This window comes from Bos taurus, chromosome 19, assembly GCF_002263795.3.
Source record: "Bos taurus isolate L1 Dominette 01449 registration number 42190680 breed Hereford chromosome 19, ARS-UCD2.0, whole genome shotgun sequence".
NCBI lineage: Eukaryota > Metazoa > Chordata > Mammalia > Artiodactyla > Bovidae > Bos > Bos taurus.
In genome coordinates, this window is record NC_037346.1 from 25290512 (window position 1) to 25308180 (window position 17669).

The 17669-nt window shown below is 47.4% G+C and overlaps 1 protein-coding gene and 1 pseudogene across 5 annotated transcripts in view; both read left to right on the forward strand.

The window, feature by feature from the left end:
• The window catches only part of KIAA0753, a 67538-nt gene extending 60388 nt beyond the window's left edge, over window positions 1-7150 (forward strand). For all 5 annotated transcript variants that reach the window (XM_059878473.1, XM_010815954.4, XM_005220266.5 and 2 more), the window contains one exon: window positions 5648-7150. In XM_059878473.1, the coding sequence (XP_059734456.1) occupies window positions 5648-5765 (118 nt within the window). In that variant the 3' untranslated portion in view covers window positions 5766-7150. The remainder of the gene's footprint in view (window positions 1-5647) is intronic.
• LOC101903232 (small ribosomal subunit protein eS1-like) lies at window positions 1294-5632 on the forward strand (annotated as a pseudogene).
• Window positions 7151-17669: the final 10519 nt, after the last annotated feature.

Consider the following 17669-nt stretch of genomic DNA (forward strand, 5'->3'; position numbering starts at 1 on the left):
TTTTTTTTTTTTTAAATTTAAATTTTGGCTGCACCACGCAGCATGTGGGATCTTTAGTTCCCCACGCAAGGATCAAACCTGAGCCCCCTACAGAGGAGGTGCAGAGTCTTAACCAAGACCACCAAGGAAGTCCCTCCAAGAGAATTTTTCGGTGAGCATAGAAAACTAGTCTAGAATAGGAGGACAGAGGGCTCTAGGAGGAATAATTTCCAGACAGGGAGGCAGGGTAAGCAAGGTTAAGAAAGAAGAAAACAGACCGTGACCTAATGTGCCTTGGAGTTTGTGTTGGGAGCACACGTCGAATGTGTGTTTCTCTCATAGTTTGGGCATGCATTCGTGATAGGAGTATAGAAAGCAAAGCAAGGCGAGCATAAAAACAAACAAAAGCACAAACAATCACTGCTGCTTCTAGTAAGGATGTACTTGGTAATTTGGACCGCCTCTCCCACTGAGGATCACTGTTAATAGAAAAGCTAGATCCAAAATAAAACATACATGCTTGAAGGCACCAGGAAGTTAACTAGGTAATAAGGAATAACTGGGCCAGGATCCTGGAGAAGACAGAGACCCAAGGAAGTTAGCCCTCGTCTGACCCTGGATTGTCGGTTCTGGGGGAAGGTGAATGGCACTTCCAGTGGTCTTTTCAGATCAAAGGATAGCGGTGGGAATTAAGGGCTTGCCGAGGGCTGACCTGACGCACTTTGCTCACTTCTGATGGGGACCCTGCAGGGTGGCACTCTGGAATAAGGGTGACCTGGATGCCGGCAGGCCCTCCCAGGACTCCACTTGGCTCCACTTCGTCTCACTTCTGAGACTGAGCTGAAGTCATTCTAGATTGTTGCCTCACAGCCACTGAGCAGAAGCAAACGTAACTTTTCTCAGAAGATTTATAACGCCATCTTAGGATTTAAATTATTCCTGCAGTTTTCAAACTTAGTATCTGATAAATGGTAAAAAAGCCTGGCCGTGGAGAGACATGGCAATAACAAGAACAGACCCACGGCAGCTCCACACATTAGAGCCATCAGACTCAGATATTAAAATACCTGTGCATACTGTGTACAAAGAGGTAGAATTTTGGCAGAGAACTGGGAGTAAAACTAAATCCATGTGGACATTCAAGAACTGAAAAGTACAGTTTCTGAAATGAAAGTGAAAAGTGAAAGTGAAGTGGCTCAGTCGTGTCTGACCGACCCCATGGACTGTAGCCTACCATGCTGCTCCGTCCATGGGATAAGCGACCCATCAAATGGGCTTAATAACAAATTAGACACATCAAAAGAAAAATTTAGAGCCTTTTGGCTCTCTGAGTAGCACCTATGGTGGTTAGCATGAGTAAGCATCTTACGAAAGGAGGTGAAAAGGGAGCCAAGAGGAAAGTGGTTGACCTATTTTCTAAGAAACATTGGTATAATGTGAGAGGACCAACTATGTTCAGTATAAGAAATATTGGGAAAACACTAGTCACAAGAACTCAACTCAAATCACATATGGTGGCCTCAAGGGTTGTGTTTTTGAAGTGAGCCGTGCTGATCTGTGACTGGTGCAGTTGCATTTAGAAAATTCAAGCTAATTACTGTGGATGCTCAGGGCAAAAGCTGCCTGATTAATTTCCATGATATGATCTGACAAAAGGTGCTCCGTGGCCAAAAAATGGCAGACGGTGATTGAAGCTCGCGTTGATGTCAAGACTACCAACAGTTATGTGCTTCATCTGTTCTGTGTGGGTTTTACTGAAAAAAGGCAACAAAGAGATTTGGAAGACCTCTTATGCCCAGCACCATCAGGTCCACCACATCCACAAGATGACCTCTTACGCCCAGCACCATCAGGTCCACCACATCCACAAGATGGTAGAAACCATGACCCAAGAGCTGCAGACAGGCTACATGAAAGAGGCAGTCAGTAAGTTGATTCCAGACAGCATGGGAAAAGGTAGAAAAGCTTGCCAATCTATTTATCTGCTCCATGACATTATTGTTAGAAAAGTAAAAATGCTGAAGAAGCCTAAGTTTGAGTGGGGAAAACTCATGGAGCTGCATGTGAAGGTGGTCATTCTGCAAAAGCTAGAGACAGGTGCTAAAGTTGGACGAACTGATGGATACGAGCCACCAGTCCATGAATCTGCTTAAAATTCAGACTTTAATGGTGACAAATAAAGTATCTTGTTTGGGGGTGGGGGAAGAAAAAAGTTAGAGACTTGGACATAGAATAGAAGAACATATCTGGAGTGAAGCACGTGCTGTGCTCAGTCGCCTCAGTTGTGTCCGACTCTTTGCAACCCTACGGACTGTAGCCCGCCAGGCTCCTCTGTCCATGGGATTCTCCAGGCAAGAAAACAAGTGGGTGCCATCTCCTTCTCCAGGGCATCTTCCCTACCGAGGGATCCAACCTGGGACTCTTATGCCTCCTGCATTTGCAGGTGGGTTCTTTACCACTAGTGCCACCTGGGAAGCCATGAGTGATGCATGGAGACACACAAAAAGGTGAAAATGAAGAGAGAGGATGAGCGGCATGGAGGATAAAGGTCAAGGTCTAATACACATGTGGCTGGGGTCACAGGAGAGGAAGGAGAGGGAATGGGTCAGAATGACATCCAGAGAGATCATGGCCGATAACTTCCCCAAAGTAACACTAGACGTCAAGCCACAGATTCAAGAAACTCTCAAAGTCCCAAGCAAGAAAAACAAAAGAAAATCCGTATGTAGCATATATCACAGTATTGTTGGAAAATGAAAGACCAAGAGAAAAAAAATCTTAAAAATCAGCCAGAAGAAGGACAAACAGTGGAGGCTGGATGCCCTGGTGTAAAGTTCCAAAAGAGAAAGCTGCCAGTCTGGATGTAAGCCCAGTGAAATGTACCTCAAGAAGGAAGGCAGGAAAGGTTCTAAACAAAGCCGCAAAAATTTATTACCAGTAGACCGTCACTATAGGAAATAGCGAAAGGGTATGTTTCAGGCAGAGCAAAAACAGTCACAGATGAAAAGTCAGAAATACAAGAAGCATGAATTAAGAAAAAGTCAATATGTAGGCAAGTGAATATTGACTGTATAAAACAATAAACTGATGTCTTATGGGGGTGTATGAATATATACTGAAGTACATGGTAACAGTAGCATAGAAATTGGGAAGAGGATAAATATGCTTAGTGTCCTAAGGTTCTTGCATTATCTGGGAAACTGGTAAGAATATCAATTAATGTTAGACTTTAAGTCAAGGATGCTTATTGTAATCTAGAGTGGCCACTAAAAGAACAGTAAAATAGTGTATAATACCCAAATTAAAAGTGAAAAAGTAATTTAAACAATCACAGAATCCTAAAAAAGTTAAAAAGAGAGAACAAATAGACATAAAGAAAATACTTAGTATTTTAGTAGTAGAAATTCGGCTGTATCAGAATTAGGTTAATCAAAGAGCACTTTACACACCCATTAAAAGACTAAAGATGGTCAGATTAGCTGTCCCCCCTCAAAAAAAACAAAACCAGAAAACAGCTGGGACAGGAATGGGGTAGAAGGGAGAGGAAAGGGAAGGGACACTTAGCTTCATTTCCTCTTTTGTATACTTCGGAACTGTTAATGTTTCCTATACAACCCTCCAAATTCAACAAGGTTTGGAGGATGTTGAGCGACCCTAAATTGGAATACAGGAAGAAACTGACTGTATATCCAAGAAGTAGCCACACTAAAGGGATACATACAGATAAGAACTTGTCTAAGTCACTTTTGAATGTAGTATTTTGACTCTGTACCCTCTGGCTAAAGACAAAGACTGTAAACACATGTTAGATTCTAATAAGTAAGTTTCTTTTACCCAGCAGCATGGGTTAACAATTCTAAAATTACTTTCTCTGTATTTTAGTACTGATTGAATAAGTATATTGTGAATAATGAGAGTCAGGTTTCAGGGGAAAGGCTAGAATGAATCCTCTGTTTTGAAGTGAGATTGGAGGTATTACGACTTACGGTTTTTGATAGATACAGAGAGAGACACGGGTGGTGCATCTGTGCACCTGTCTGTCTGAGCCTGTCTGCTGAGAGGACCTGGAAGCCGTGACACACTTAGCAACTGGCACACTTGGTACCCAGACTGTGGTTTCTGAAATACGCTTCTCCATGACAAGGCACCAGGGCTCCGTGGAGAATTGGCCAGTTCCAAGAACGGGGCTGGGAAAATGTAAGAACCTGAAACTTCATTTTGTTCCTGAACTGAAGTGTTCAAAGAATGATGGGGGCATCTCAAGAGGACGTGGGAGCTGACTTGAAGGGGCTCCTGCCGACCATTTGGGGGGACACTAAATATCATAATAAGTAATAAAGAAACAGATTACAAACTGTTGAATAAAATAAGAATCCATAAGATCAAGCTGATACGAATGAATGAATGGATACATAAATTCATAAATAAGTAATAGAGAAGGGAAGGCTCTTCCATATAGTAGCATGCCAACTATTGAACAGAGAAGGAATGATGAAATTAGAAAATCAGTGTTGGCAACCTTGTAATAATTGAATCAGCAAGTTTGATGAGAAGCAGAATATTTACATAGTCTCAAAGTATCTCCCTGCAACGTACGTATTAATTACAAAGGGGAGGTAGTAACTGCAGGGTAGAAACTTGGCAGACATCAGCATGACCAAGTGACAAAAATTAACCTCATTGTAACAAGACAGATAATGCACGAAGGGACACAACATCCCTTCTGGGCATTTGTTCCAGAAACATAGAACCTGAACCTGACCATGAGGAAGCGTCAGACAAATCCGCACTGAGACATTCTTAAAAACAAAGCTTCTACTCTTCAAAAAATATTAAGATCATAAAAGACAAAGGCTGAAGAACAATTCTAGATGAAACTAAAGACGTGTGACTGACCATCGACTACAACTCGCGATCCTCCATTGAATCCTGGACAATCTACAGAATCTTTTCTTTCAAAGGACATCTTTTGGACAGTTGGCAAAAACATTGAGAAGGTCTGTAGGTGAGATTGGATAATAGCATTGTGCTTGTGCTTAGTCACTCAGTCGTGTCCAACTCTATGACCCCATCAACAGTAGCCCACCAGGCTCTTCTGTCTGTGGGATTCTCCAGGCAAGAATACTGGAGTGGGTTGCCATTTCCTTCTCCAAGATAATAGTATTATGTGAGTGTTAATGTTAAGATTTTTATAATTGTATCAGGCTTATTTAAGAGAATGTTTTCGGAAAATGTATCCAGAAGTACCATGCACGTGTGTGTGTGTATGTGTGTGTAGAGAAACTTGCAATTTCCTGGCCCCTGTCCCATAGAGAAGGCCCCCATCCTTTCTTCTGTCAGGCAGTTGGTAAGCCGTGGGAAGTGGGCTGGGCCAGTTAGTTAGTGTCCAGCCGTCTCTGGCTTCAGCTGTCTCGAGGGTGAGGTCCATCCAGTAGGTGTTACAGGCCCCTACCTCAAGCCTGACTTTGGAGTCTAAGCACCACCTTCTTACTGTCTAAGGAAGCAAGGGCTCTCACCTTGTTTTTCTTCTTCCAAAATACTTTAGCTCTTCTTGGCCTTTTGAATTTCCATTTAAATCTTAGAAGTGGCTTGGTAAGTCCCTCAGCTGAGTGACAATGGCTCCCATACTTGGCTGTATGTACCTTTAGCTGTGTTGTTTGTCTTCCAGCTTTTCAGAAGAGCTGGTCGACGAAGCCCTGGGGGCTGTGGCCGCTGAACTGCAGGACATGTGTGAAGATTACGCAGAAGCCGTGTTCACCTCAGAATTCTTGGAACCTGCTACGTGATGGCTCTCCAAGGCGGGGCCCCTCATGTCACACTGACCAAGGGGCGGCACCCCTGCTTGGTTTTAGCCACAGGAAGGCTTTGTCCTCAGCTGTCCCTCCAGGACCAGAAGAGCTGCCCACCGGGAGGAAGGACGTGCCTCACTCTGATCCTCATTGTCAGAGCGAATGGTTCTGGTAGCTTATGACGGGATGTGTCCTGTTTATGAGTGCCCAGGAAACATGAATCAACGACAGTATAATATTTCCTGAATGTGTAGTTTTCCCATTGAAATACCATGGTCATTCTACTGGCTCAGTTTGATGATGAGCAGGTTCTGAAAGGTAATAGATTAAGTCTGCCTCACACAGGGATTCAAGTTGCTGCTGACCTGCCCTGATGCCAGCACAAGAGCAGTTACTTTCTGGTCCCATCACCTGGCTCATGTTCCCTGCTCTGACAGTTCCTACCAGGACACCTGTCCTGCTGGGTTACAGACTTTTGTCGAGCACAGGACTTGGTTATGCTGCCTAGCCCTGCTCTGTTATTAAAACAGGAACCCAGCAGTTACCGCGTGTAACAGTAAACATATGCTCCTCTCATTCTCAGTTGCTAGGTGCTTCCTCACATTTTTAGTTCCTCAAGTCTTCTGTTGCTGTGAGTTGACGTATTCTGATACACAAAACTCTGAATTCAGAGGGTTTATGGACCTCAGGAGAGGCTGGCCTTCTCTGGGGTTTGGGCGGAGGTACGAGCTCACTCTCCTCTCTGCTGAGGTCACGAGTGTCTCGTGTCTCCTCACTGGAAGGGAGCCTGAGTGGGAGGACAGAGTAGATCCGGATGGCGTGAAGACGACAGGGTCTCCCGCAAGACAGGAAGAAACTTAGGAACCATGACAGCTTAGTCCTCGAGCATCTTATGAGTCCTGTTTTTTCAGGAGGAGAGCCTCTTGTGCTTTCAGAAACTGAGTTCAGAAAAAGAAAAGGAACGTGTCTAAAATAAGGCCACTGCCTGGAAAAAGTTCCCCTCACTTTTTTTGCCTGAGGCCTTGGTGAAAGAAATGTAGAGAGCGAGTGACGTGAGACACACCCCACGGGATAATGTGAATCTTTTTATAGCGCATGCAGTGTTGTCATCTGGGGTTTGCCTCTGAAGTACAAGTATTTCAGGTGGTAATTTAAGCTGCTTGATCACACATACTTGTGCAAAATTGATTTTCGTTTAATGTTAATGTTTTCCTGCTTAATTTTATATAACCTCAGAATTTAAAAGGCCTCAAGGGAAATTATAGGTCTTTAATTTGAGGAATTACATAATGTACACTTGAATTGATAGAAGTGTCTGTTACTGATAATTTGTGTGGCAGTTTTTATTGTTGATTTTTAAATAAAGTTGATATTTTAAAGTAGCTACATGTTGGTTTAAAATAATTTACATATCCTTTTTCCCCCTCAGGCAAAGTGAAGTGGGATTTACGGGAACCACTGAGAATACTTTTATATTTAATATGAGTATAGTGGATTATTTGCCACCTCTCATTCACCCCCAGAAAGAAATACATGATAACGAAAGCTAACATTTATTGAGCACATACTATGTACCAGCCATAGGTCTAAATGCTTTCCCTGTATTAATATATTTAATCCTCATATCCTTGTGAGGTGGATACCATTATTATTCCCATTTTTAGATGAATCAAATGAGGCTCAGGATGGGGAGATAATCTGATCAAACAAGCTATGTTCAGCAACGCCATGGGCATGGGTTCGTTTACTTACTCTTGTAAAGATAGTTGTTGAAGTTTTGAGAGTTCACTTGAATGCATCCTCCTACATCTCCCTGTCTGCGCTCAGCGTGTGACGCCACCCCTCCAGACGCTGTGGTCTGGAGCAGTCCTTTGCTAAGTCCTGTCTGCTATAGGGTTGAGTCCAGACTCCTTTGCTTTGTTTGCAGATCGTTCCAGCATCTCTCCTACTCCCTGTCTCTGCTGCCTGGGGGTGAGGCTTACACCTGCTTCTGGGTCTGCTCACTACTCCACCACCCTGGCCCACAGCGAACCTCCTGAGCCAAAGCTTATTCTTTGAAGATGCAAAAATAACCACAAGAAATTAAAACTTTCATCTGAAAATGGAAGTTGAATCCTTCAAATATAAATTTTCCTGTGTACAGCCTTGCAATTATCCCAGACCTCTAACATTTGTTCATGAGCAAAGGCTGGTCCTGTCTAGGTCATTCTCTAGTCCCCTCCAATTTTCTCCTGACCTGTCCAGGTGTTCTTTTCAGAAACAGAGAAGTGCATGAGTGTAGTATTCCTGGGTTACATAGGCTGTCCCAATGGACAGACATGCTGAAATTCCTGTGTTGCTCACCCTGATCTGTCCAGCTTCACAGCCCTGGCCACTGGGGGTCTCACCTGTTAACGTGTTTGCCTGTTGTCTGTTCAGCTCCTTGAGGGCAAGGCCTCTGCCTAGCCATGTAGTTGTCACCAAGTTGTGTCTGACTCTTGTCAGGCTCCTCTGTCCATTTCCTCTGAATTTCCCAGGCAAGAAGGCTGGAGTGGGTTGCCATTTCCTTCTCCAGGAGATCTTCTCAACCCAGGGATCAAACCCACATCAGCTGCATTGGCAGGTGGATTCTTTACCTCGGAACCTCCAGGGAAGCCTGGGAGCAGGTAAATTGTTTTGAGTTAAGGAAGGCATGCTTTTTCCTCAGGTTTTGGTTTGGGATGGGGGCTCTATCACATATCTCTGCTGTGTCCAGGAAAATCTTTGTTAACTCTTGGTGACCTGCTGTAGGATGCTGCCTGTGAGGAACTGTAGATCCTGAGTCTGAGGCATTTCGAGGGTTTCCTATAATCTTCCCAGGAAGTCCCAGTTTGGGCTGCAGCCTGACCCCAAGCGATCTCTATCAACTGGTCCATCAGGGCAGGTCTCACCCCGACCCGGTGCGTAGCTCTGCTAATGGCCCTAGGCTGGCTGGCTCTGTGGCCAGGCCCCACCTTGCGCTGTGGCTCCAGCTCTCAGTCCCTCTCGCCAGCCTGCCGGGGGCCCTGTTCTGTAACACTGGGCCTGCTCTGGCCTCGCCGGTCTTCCTAGGACCTCAAGTGTGGCCTCAGACCCTCAGCCTGGAGCAGGGAGCCCCCAAATTGCCCCCACCTTCTCTGATAAACCCCCTATATCTGCTGCTCTTCCTGGGGTCCTCTTTAGCTGTTTCTGGGCCCATCTGCTTAGTAACCCTGATCGATTATTCTTGAACCAAATCTGCTGCTTCTCACCAACTTTTCTGACTGACTTACCGTCTACCCAACTGAACTTTTTCCTGTGGCTGAGTCCATGCATTCCTGCCATGAACCTGCTGGCACCCCCACCACCAGTGCCCTAGTGGGTGTGGCCAGAGGTCAGGCCCCTCCACGTCCCACTGCCATGAAATGTGTCCCACACCTGCACCCGCTACCCTTCCCTGAGCCCTGGTTCTCCTGGGAGCTGCCGGAGGGGCTGCTGCCCTCTCATTCCACTCTGGATCCAGAAGTCACCCTCCCCCAGAGCCCCTTCTGTCACAGCCTTTGCCTCCCCAGGCACTTTTGCTTCCATTGCAACCCTCCCCCAGGCCCTTCCACGCCTGCTCTGGGGGTGTCTTCTCACCTTGCTCATTCCCTGCTCTCCCCTATTCCCAGCCTTCCTCACTGCCCCCTCCTAGGACCTCACCCTTCTGCTCTGCTTGGCTCCCTGGAATCTTCCACCTACACACCATTCCTCTGTCTTCGCTTGGGTGTGGGTGAGGTCAGCCCAAGGCCTCCCACTAGTCATGTGCCCTGTGCCGAGAAACCCGTTCTACACTTCTGCCACTCATTGGGTGGGGCCCTGAAGACCTCGACTCTGTCTCTGTCCCCGCCTGGCAACCTGTTTGGGAACAGGAGAATTGCAGCAGTGCCCTTCTCTAACACACTGTGACCAGATCCTGGACACCTGGGCTCTGCTATCTATCCCACGGTCCCCAGGGTTCCCTGAGTCTGGGCTGGGTTCTAGAGGCCCCCAGCAGACGATTCCTCAAGATGGCATGGGAAGCTGGGAGCCCAGAGAGCTGGGGAGATGAGGCTGGCCACCGGATCCCGTGCCTTTACGGCCCCTAAAGACCAATCTCCAGGGCCAGGATCAGGAGGAAACAGTGGTTCTCCTTAACCACGATTGTCCAACACACCCGGAAGGTCAAGTGAATACCTGGGGTTTGACCCCATCCCACATCTCCTCAGCACTTTGCAAGTCACAAAATGCCTTTCGGTACATCCGTTCTCTCTTTCAGTCACTGCAGCCATCCTGCTTTGTGTAACAGACTACTGAAGAGTGTGAGCCGTGAGTTAAAATCTCCCAGGACCCCCATGCCCCTTAGTTTCCTAATCTGCAAAATGGGGCTAACAGTAGCCCCCACCCAGGGATACTACGCATGTTAAGGGAAATAATCCATGTAGACTATCGAAAAGAGCACCCGGCAGATAGTAAATGCTAGGTTTATCACAAAGGGGGAACTTTTGGCTGTTCTCATAGCCTTTTTTCTGAAGTACTTTCTTTGCCTCCTTGCTCCTGTTGTTCTTCCTACTCACAGCCCTGTGTCTCTTCTTGCCTTGAAGCTGAACACTCGGCGACACTTCGCCATACCTATGGCTGCCCTGAACCACATCTGGTTTCCTCTCCAGCTGGTCCCCTGGTCTCCTCAGAGAGCTGTCCCCTTTGGCCATGGGACTAACTGTATTACCGTGGACAGTGATCCTGTACGCTTGCTCTAGGGATCCGAAAACCTTCTGAAAGAGACCACATCCTTAGGGGGCAGACGGATAAAGTATGAATAGCCTTGTTTTATCCTCTTTTTTCTTTTTTTTTGGCTGCACCAGGCAGCGTGCAGGATCTTTATTCCCCGACCAGGGATTGAACTCACAACTGCCTGCACTGGTAGCGTGGAATCTTAACCACTGGACTGCCAGGGAAGTCTCAACAGCCTTGTTTTACAGATGAAAAAACTGAGGTCTACAGAAATGAAGATGTCTTCTGGGCACACAGTGATGGACCAGAACTCAATCTGCCTCCTTCAACTTCAAATCTAGTAACCTTTCCATCCTGTGACACCATTTGGTCTTTCTCTCCAGCAGATGTTTCTCAGACAGTCTAGAAAATCTTGGTAGATATAATTGTAAGTGAAATCTCCATTTAAAAACACTTGTTACAGACCTGCTCTCTGCCAGGCACTCGGTTTGCTCTGGGCGTACAAAGATGATTAAGATGTATTTCCCACCCTCCTGACACAGCCCAGCACAGCAGCACCACTGCTCAGAGTCGAGCTGTTGCCTCAGTTTTCGTCGTCTGTGTCTCCATTCCCTGCCCTCCTGCTGGGCTCTGAACCATCCGCCCAGAACCCCACCCACAGAGCCTCGATGATAATCCACTGAGTGCTGACCAGGTACTAGGGGCTTTATTTACATGATCTCATTTGATTCTCATGGCTTCCCTGATGGCTCAGGTGGTCAAGCATCTGCCCACACTGCAAGAGACCCGGGTTTGATCCCTGGGTCAGGAAGATCCCCTGGAGAAGGGAATGGCAATCTACTCCGTTATTCTTGCCTGGAGAATTCCATGGACAGAGGAGTCAGGCAGGCTACAAAAAGTAGCTACAGGAGTCAGGGGTCACAAAGAGTCGGATAGGACTGAGCGACTGACACTAAACTGAAATAGAGATTATTAACCCCTTTTACAGAGGAAACTGAAGCCAAGTGAGATGGAGATATGCCCAGCTAGAAAGTGGTTCCAGGTCTGATGACAAATTTGGGCTGTTCCCCATACCGCAATGGCTCTCCCTGGGCCCTGGCATCCACACTCTCACTGCCAAGGACCTTGGTTCAAATGCTGGTCAGGGAACAAAGATCCCACAAGCTAAATGGTGTGGCAAAAAAGAAAAAAAAAAACAATGTAATATGTCTTCTTAAGACTAGATCACAAGATTCATTTTTGTTTGCACTAATATTCATTCAAAGTTCACTACATGTACAGAAATTCAGATAGTTAAGGCACAGAGCCTCCTAAGGCAGAATGAAAACCAAGGTGAAACAGAAAAGTAACAGAGTATGTGCTGAAAGGAGGGATTCATTTTTACTGATTGACAGTTGCGATCCTGGCTGTCTTCATGGAGGAGGTGGTATTTGCATTCGCCCTTGAAAGATAACTCTAGTAATTATAGAAGTGAGGGAAGGATCCTCCAGGCAGAGGGAACAGCAGGGCAAGGACTGAACTCTCAAAGGGGGAGGGCATGGGTGAATATAATGCGATTAGGGTAAGATGCTAGAGGGGTTTAGCCAGAGCTGAGATGCCTGCACCGGGAGCCTGTGTGACCCGAGACTGAGCGCATGTGAGGCAGTGGGGAGTGACCTCGGCAGCTCATGACTCCTCTCAACGAGGAATTTTTGTCCGGCTTCGAGAAGATGCCTTGAACTGAAACAAGCAGTTTCCCTTCCCTTCCCTTCCCTTGAAAGCAGCGTTTGCCCCAGATTGCCCCTGCTCAAGCCGCCTAAATCTGTACTCTGTTTCTAAATGGGGGAGTCTACTGGGAGCCCCAGGCCCCTGCCAAGCACTCCATCTGTATTTAATCAATCCCTCCTCTGAAATCCAATCCGTCATAAATTCCAGCCTTGCAATAAATGTGCCGAGAGGTCTGCAGGGACGGGCTTCTATAGTGAATGAGAAACAGAATAGCTGCCCAAACTATTGAAATGAGAACAATGGGGATCCGTTGGACGTGCTGCAAGAGGGGCAGATCCTGAAGCCTAAGCAGTGGCCCAGGGAGCCCCAGGGAGCCCCACCCACCCAGGGCCCCTGCTGTGCCCTCAGCACGTCCTCCGCCTGGCCTCCTCGCCCTTATTAGCTCCTGGTAATGGATTTTATATCTGCTCAGTGTGACGGAGGCGTCTTGGCAATCCCAAGACCTGCAGAGTCTCCTCTAGGCCCTCCAATGAGAAGCCGGCAGCCTCGTCAGGCACGGAGGTGGCTCTCCAGCCAACATTTACTTTTGTGTCAAAAAGAAATCCCAGGCATGTTTGGAACAGATGTGGGGCCCGCTGAGCCGTGGGGGCTTTTCGAGGACAATCGGGGCTGGGCCCTGGGATATAGCTTTCCCATTGGTGCTGATTCTGTGGTCCTTGCCTGGGGAAGGCGGGGCAGCTGGGTGGCCCACTCCTCACTCCATGCTGGGCCCTGAGACGCACGCATGGTCGGGCACTGCCGCAGCCCTGTGACCTGTCTGTGGCGGGCATGGCAGAAGGCCACCTTGCTGCGGGAGGGCATAGGGACGCCGGCTCAGCTCTGCCAAAGCTTTTAATTAACTCATATAATCGTTCACAGCTTTAGACACCAACACACCCTGGTCTCTCCACACTAACTCGGGGGGCCTATTTCCTCAGCCGCACAAAGGGCTTGACTGAAATAGGAGTTCTGGCTGTTTTGAAGGGTCAGAGTCCATTCAAAAATCTGGAAAAAATCATGGATTCTTGCCTCAAAAAACACACATACAAACACAAGTACATACACATACATACATATATATATATATATATATCATATGCACACATACACATACATATATATATATATTGAATATATATGCACACATACACACACCTATGGTGTCATGTCAGGGGGATCCAGGCAGGCTCGGATGGGGCCTGAACCCTGAACTGAATGATTTTTGGGTCTGACCTCTTCCCCTGTCATCCTCCTGAAGCTGTCTGTATATAAGCAGTGTCCCATCACAAAGCTTTTCCTAACCTCTTACTCCGAGGTAGACAGAGGAGGTTTATCACCCTCTTTGTGCTTAGTCACTCAGTCGTGTCCGACTCTTTGCAACCCCATGGACTGTAGCCCACCAGGCTCCTCTGTCCATGGGATTCTCCTGGCAAGAATACTGGAGTGGGTTGCCATGCCCTCCTCCAGGGGATCTTCCTAACCAAGGAATCGAATCCAGGTCTCCCGCATTGCAAGTGGATCCTTTACCATCTGAACCACAGATCTTATAGAAAATCAGTAGTGGAATTGGGTCTCTTTACCTCCACTACTGCTTCCTCTAACTTTTTAAGACTGTGCCTCCTTTTTTGAAAAGATTTTTTTTAAATGTGGTCCATTTTTAAAGTCTTTATTGAATATGTTACAATATTGCTTCTGTTTTATGTTTTGTTTTCTTTGTCAGGAGACATGTGGGATTTTAGCTCCCCGACCGGGGATTGAACCCGCACACCTTGCATCAGATCAGATCAGATCAGTCGCTCAGTCGTGTCTGACTCTTTGCGACCCCATGAATCGCAGCACGCCAGGCCTCCCTGTCCATCACCAACTCCCGGAGTTCACTGAGACTCACATCCATCGAGTCAGTGATGCCATCCAGCCATCTCATCCTCTGTAGTCCCCTTCTCCTCTTGCCCCCAATCCCTCCCAGCATCAGAGTCTTTTCCAATGAGTCAACTCTTCGCATGAGGTGGCCAAAGTACTAGGAAGGCGAAATCTTAACCGCTGGACTGCCAGGGACGTCCCTGTGTTCCTTTTGATGCATGGGGGAAAAGATCTCATTTCCCCACCCCAGAAATCTCTAATAACTCACGGTAGGGAGGGGAGCAGAAATCTACCTCCCCAAGTTGAGGTGCACCAAATCTCAGGCCAGGTGGCTAAATTTTACTTTCTAGAGCTTGAAATACAACGGGAACTCTGGAAATCATAGTTGTTCTTATTTTCTAAGTATGAAATATCTTAACATTGAAATATTTGAAATCCTGTTATAGCCTGCAGCAGCCTGGACTAAGAAGCACTACGGAAGGACTGACAGCCGTCCTTATGTTTGTGAGGTCATCTGGCCCCTTCCCTGCAGTTTCCTGCAGGGGACACACCAAGACTCTCATGTTCTGAGGACTCCAGTCGCAGATGGCTCTAGGCAGCAGAAGCAGTGCTCTCCAGAAGGTTCTGGAACCCTTAACTTCAGCAAGTCTTCAGGATTGAGCTTTTGTGGGATGGCAGGGGCTCTGTCAGGCTTCCCTGGTGGCTCAGCAGTAAACAATCCTCCTGCAATGCAGGAGATGCAGGAGACTCAAGTTCAATTCCTGGGTGGGGAAGATCCCCTGGAGGAGGGTATGGCAACCCACTCCAGTATTCTTACCTGGAGAATCCCCATGGACAGAGGCACCTGGTGGGCTACAGTCCACGGGGTCTTAAAGAGTTGGACATGAGTTAAGTGATTAAACAGCAGCAGCAGCAAAGTTTATGTCATCCATGAACTGACACAGCCCCCAATTCCTCAGTGATTTGGGGGACTTCCCTGGCGGTCCAGTGGTTAAGACCCTGTGCTTCCACTGCAGGGAATACAGGTTCCATCCTTAGTTGGGGAGCTGGGATCCCACGTGCCCTCATCCCCCTCTCTCTTCCTTACACATTTCATGACTGAAAGTCAAAGCTTCCCGTGAATCCTTTCCTTGCCGTCTTTGCCTTCCTGCCTCTAGAAATGGATTTGCATAAAATAACCAGAGGGAATTTCTACAACTGCCTCTTTATTCACCCGAAGTCCTTCTGGGCCTGAATGTTTCCTTGATGGACTGCGATCCTTCAGCCGGTAATTTAATTGGCACCTGCCCCGTGCAATGTCTCCCCCCATGGTTGACAAGGGTGGGGGGAGCAATTCGGCTCCGAAAGGGATGTTTCTGTCTTCGAGAAAGGCCTAGAGTCCCCCGAGCGTCTTTTCACTCGGGCGAGTAATCTAGTATATCTTTAATAAGTGGAGTCAATTCACTTTTGGAACCCTTGTAAGATTCAGCCTTTGAGTCATTCTGACCAGAAGTGTTCAGATGCCAATAGGAATAGAGAGCTGCAGCAGTGCCCACCCACGAGATCTGCCCTGGGATGCAGGGCCAGCAGCTCAGGGGAGGGAGGCACTGATAGCCCCAGCAGGCTTCTGCCCTGGCCAAGGCTGCAGCATCAGTGCCCTGGAGAGTCCTGCTGACTCAGCTTCTCCACCTGCCAAAGCATCTCCAGTGTGGGCTTTGGAAAACCACAGAGTCAGAGCCCAGCAGCAAAGATGCTGGGTAAGAATCTAGCATAGACAGAAGGACGGTGCCCGAGGCTGCACCTGGAGTTTAGTGGCAGAATCTCAGCTTCCTGTGTCTTGCTTTTGTCTTATTTATTTCTCATCTTCTTCTGTGTAGAGGTTAAGGGAGAGAATTGTAGACATCAGAGGGCTTGGTTTGGAATACTTGGCCCATCACTTACTAGCTGTGTGACCTAAAGAAAGATACCTAGACTCTCTGAGCCTGTTTCTTATCTGTGAAATGGGAACGGTTATGATAATGACATCGCCAACTTGATGGACATGAGTTTGAGCAAGCTCCGGGAGTTGGTGATGGACAGGGAAGCCTGGCGTGCTGCAGTCCATGCAGTCACAAAGAGTTGGACATGACTGAGTGACTGAACTGAACTGATAATAATGCCTCCCTCATTATATTGCTGTAAGGATTAAATGAGGCACCACGTGAAAAGCACTTAAAATACTTCCAGGTACACAGTAGTCACTCAGCAAGTATCTCTTGTTATTGTTGTACTGTTGGAGAGAAACAGAGTGGATGTAAAGAGCTTCCCAGCTGGCCTAACAGAGAGGTCCGAAGGTTTTAGCAAAGTCTGGAGACAGAAGGATGGACAGAATGACCCCTTCTTAGCAGTTCTCTCCGAGTCTCTACAATGACTCTGTCTTGGCTTCTATTCAGCAGTTATCTGAGCCCTGCTGGTGTGGGGTCCTCTCTGGGGAGTTAAGACTAATACACTTTGATATCTGTATCAACAAATACCGATGATGCCTCTGCAGAGAGAGAGAGTGGTAGGAGGCATGGTCTGCAGTGGGAGTTTTAATCACACGTGGGCCACAGGGGCTGCCAGCGTTTATTCCTGTTGAACAGGAGGCCTTTCTGTGCTGACTTCAGCTCAGACCACCCCCCTCCTTCTCCATCACCTCCTAGGGAGGTGTGTGGTGGGTACCACCCTGCTTCGATCTGGAGGAGAGAGAGAAAACTGCTATCACAGGCTGAGCTTCCAGCTCAGCGAGGCTGCGGCCGTCCTGCTGGCTTTGTGGAGTGTTCTGAGCGGATGGAGCCTCCGGTTCTAAACTAGGACAAGTCCTTTTCCCTGTTTTGGCCTCCATTTTACTATTATGGGATGGGGCACTGGCAGAACACGCTCTCTCAGAGCAGCTTGCTGTTGCCATGATTTGGGGAATCTATGTGTTCACAGTGGCCCTAGGGCTCCTGTGCTGTGCATGTGCCCTGGAGAATCTCCAACACGGAAACCCAAGAAGCGCAAGGGGATGTTTGTTGCAGCAGTATTTGTAGCAGCGAGGAGCTGTGAAAACTAAATGCCCATCAAGAGGGGATGAGGGAATACAAGGCGAGGTCTTACCACACTATGAAACACTATCATCGAAAGGAACCGGCCAAACCTACCACTATCAGTGTGAACAGATCTAAAAACAATATTAAGGGGGGAAGTAAGAAGCAGAACCAGCTAGCCATGGTGCCCTTATGGAAAGTTTTAAATACATCCACGCAGGTATATAGGGCCAATGCAGGAGACGCAAGAAACCTGAGGGTTTGATCCCTGGGTTGGGAAGGTCCCCGGGAGGACGGCATGGCAACCCACTCCAGTATTCTTGCCTGGAGAATCCCAGGGACAGAGGACCTGGTGGGCTACAGTCCATAGAGTGGCAAAGAGTCAGACACGACTGAAGCAACTGAGCATGCACACATGCAGGTATATAACGCTCAGGTTAAACGGACAGGAGAAGAGCTTCTAAAGGTAGACTGGAAAAACATAAGCATTTGGAGGAGAGGAATGGACTGGGAATGAGGACAAAAAGAGACCAAAAAAAAA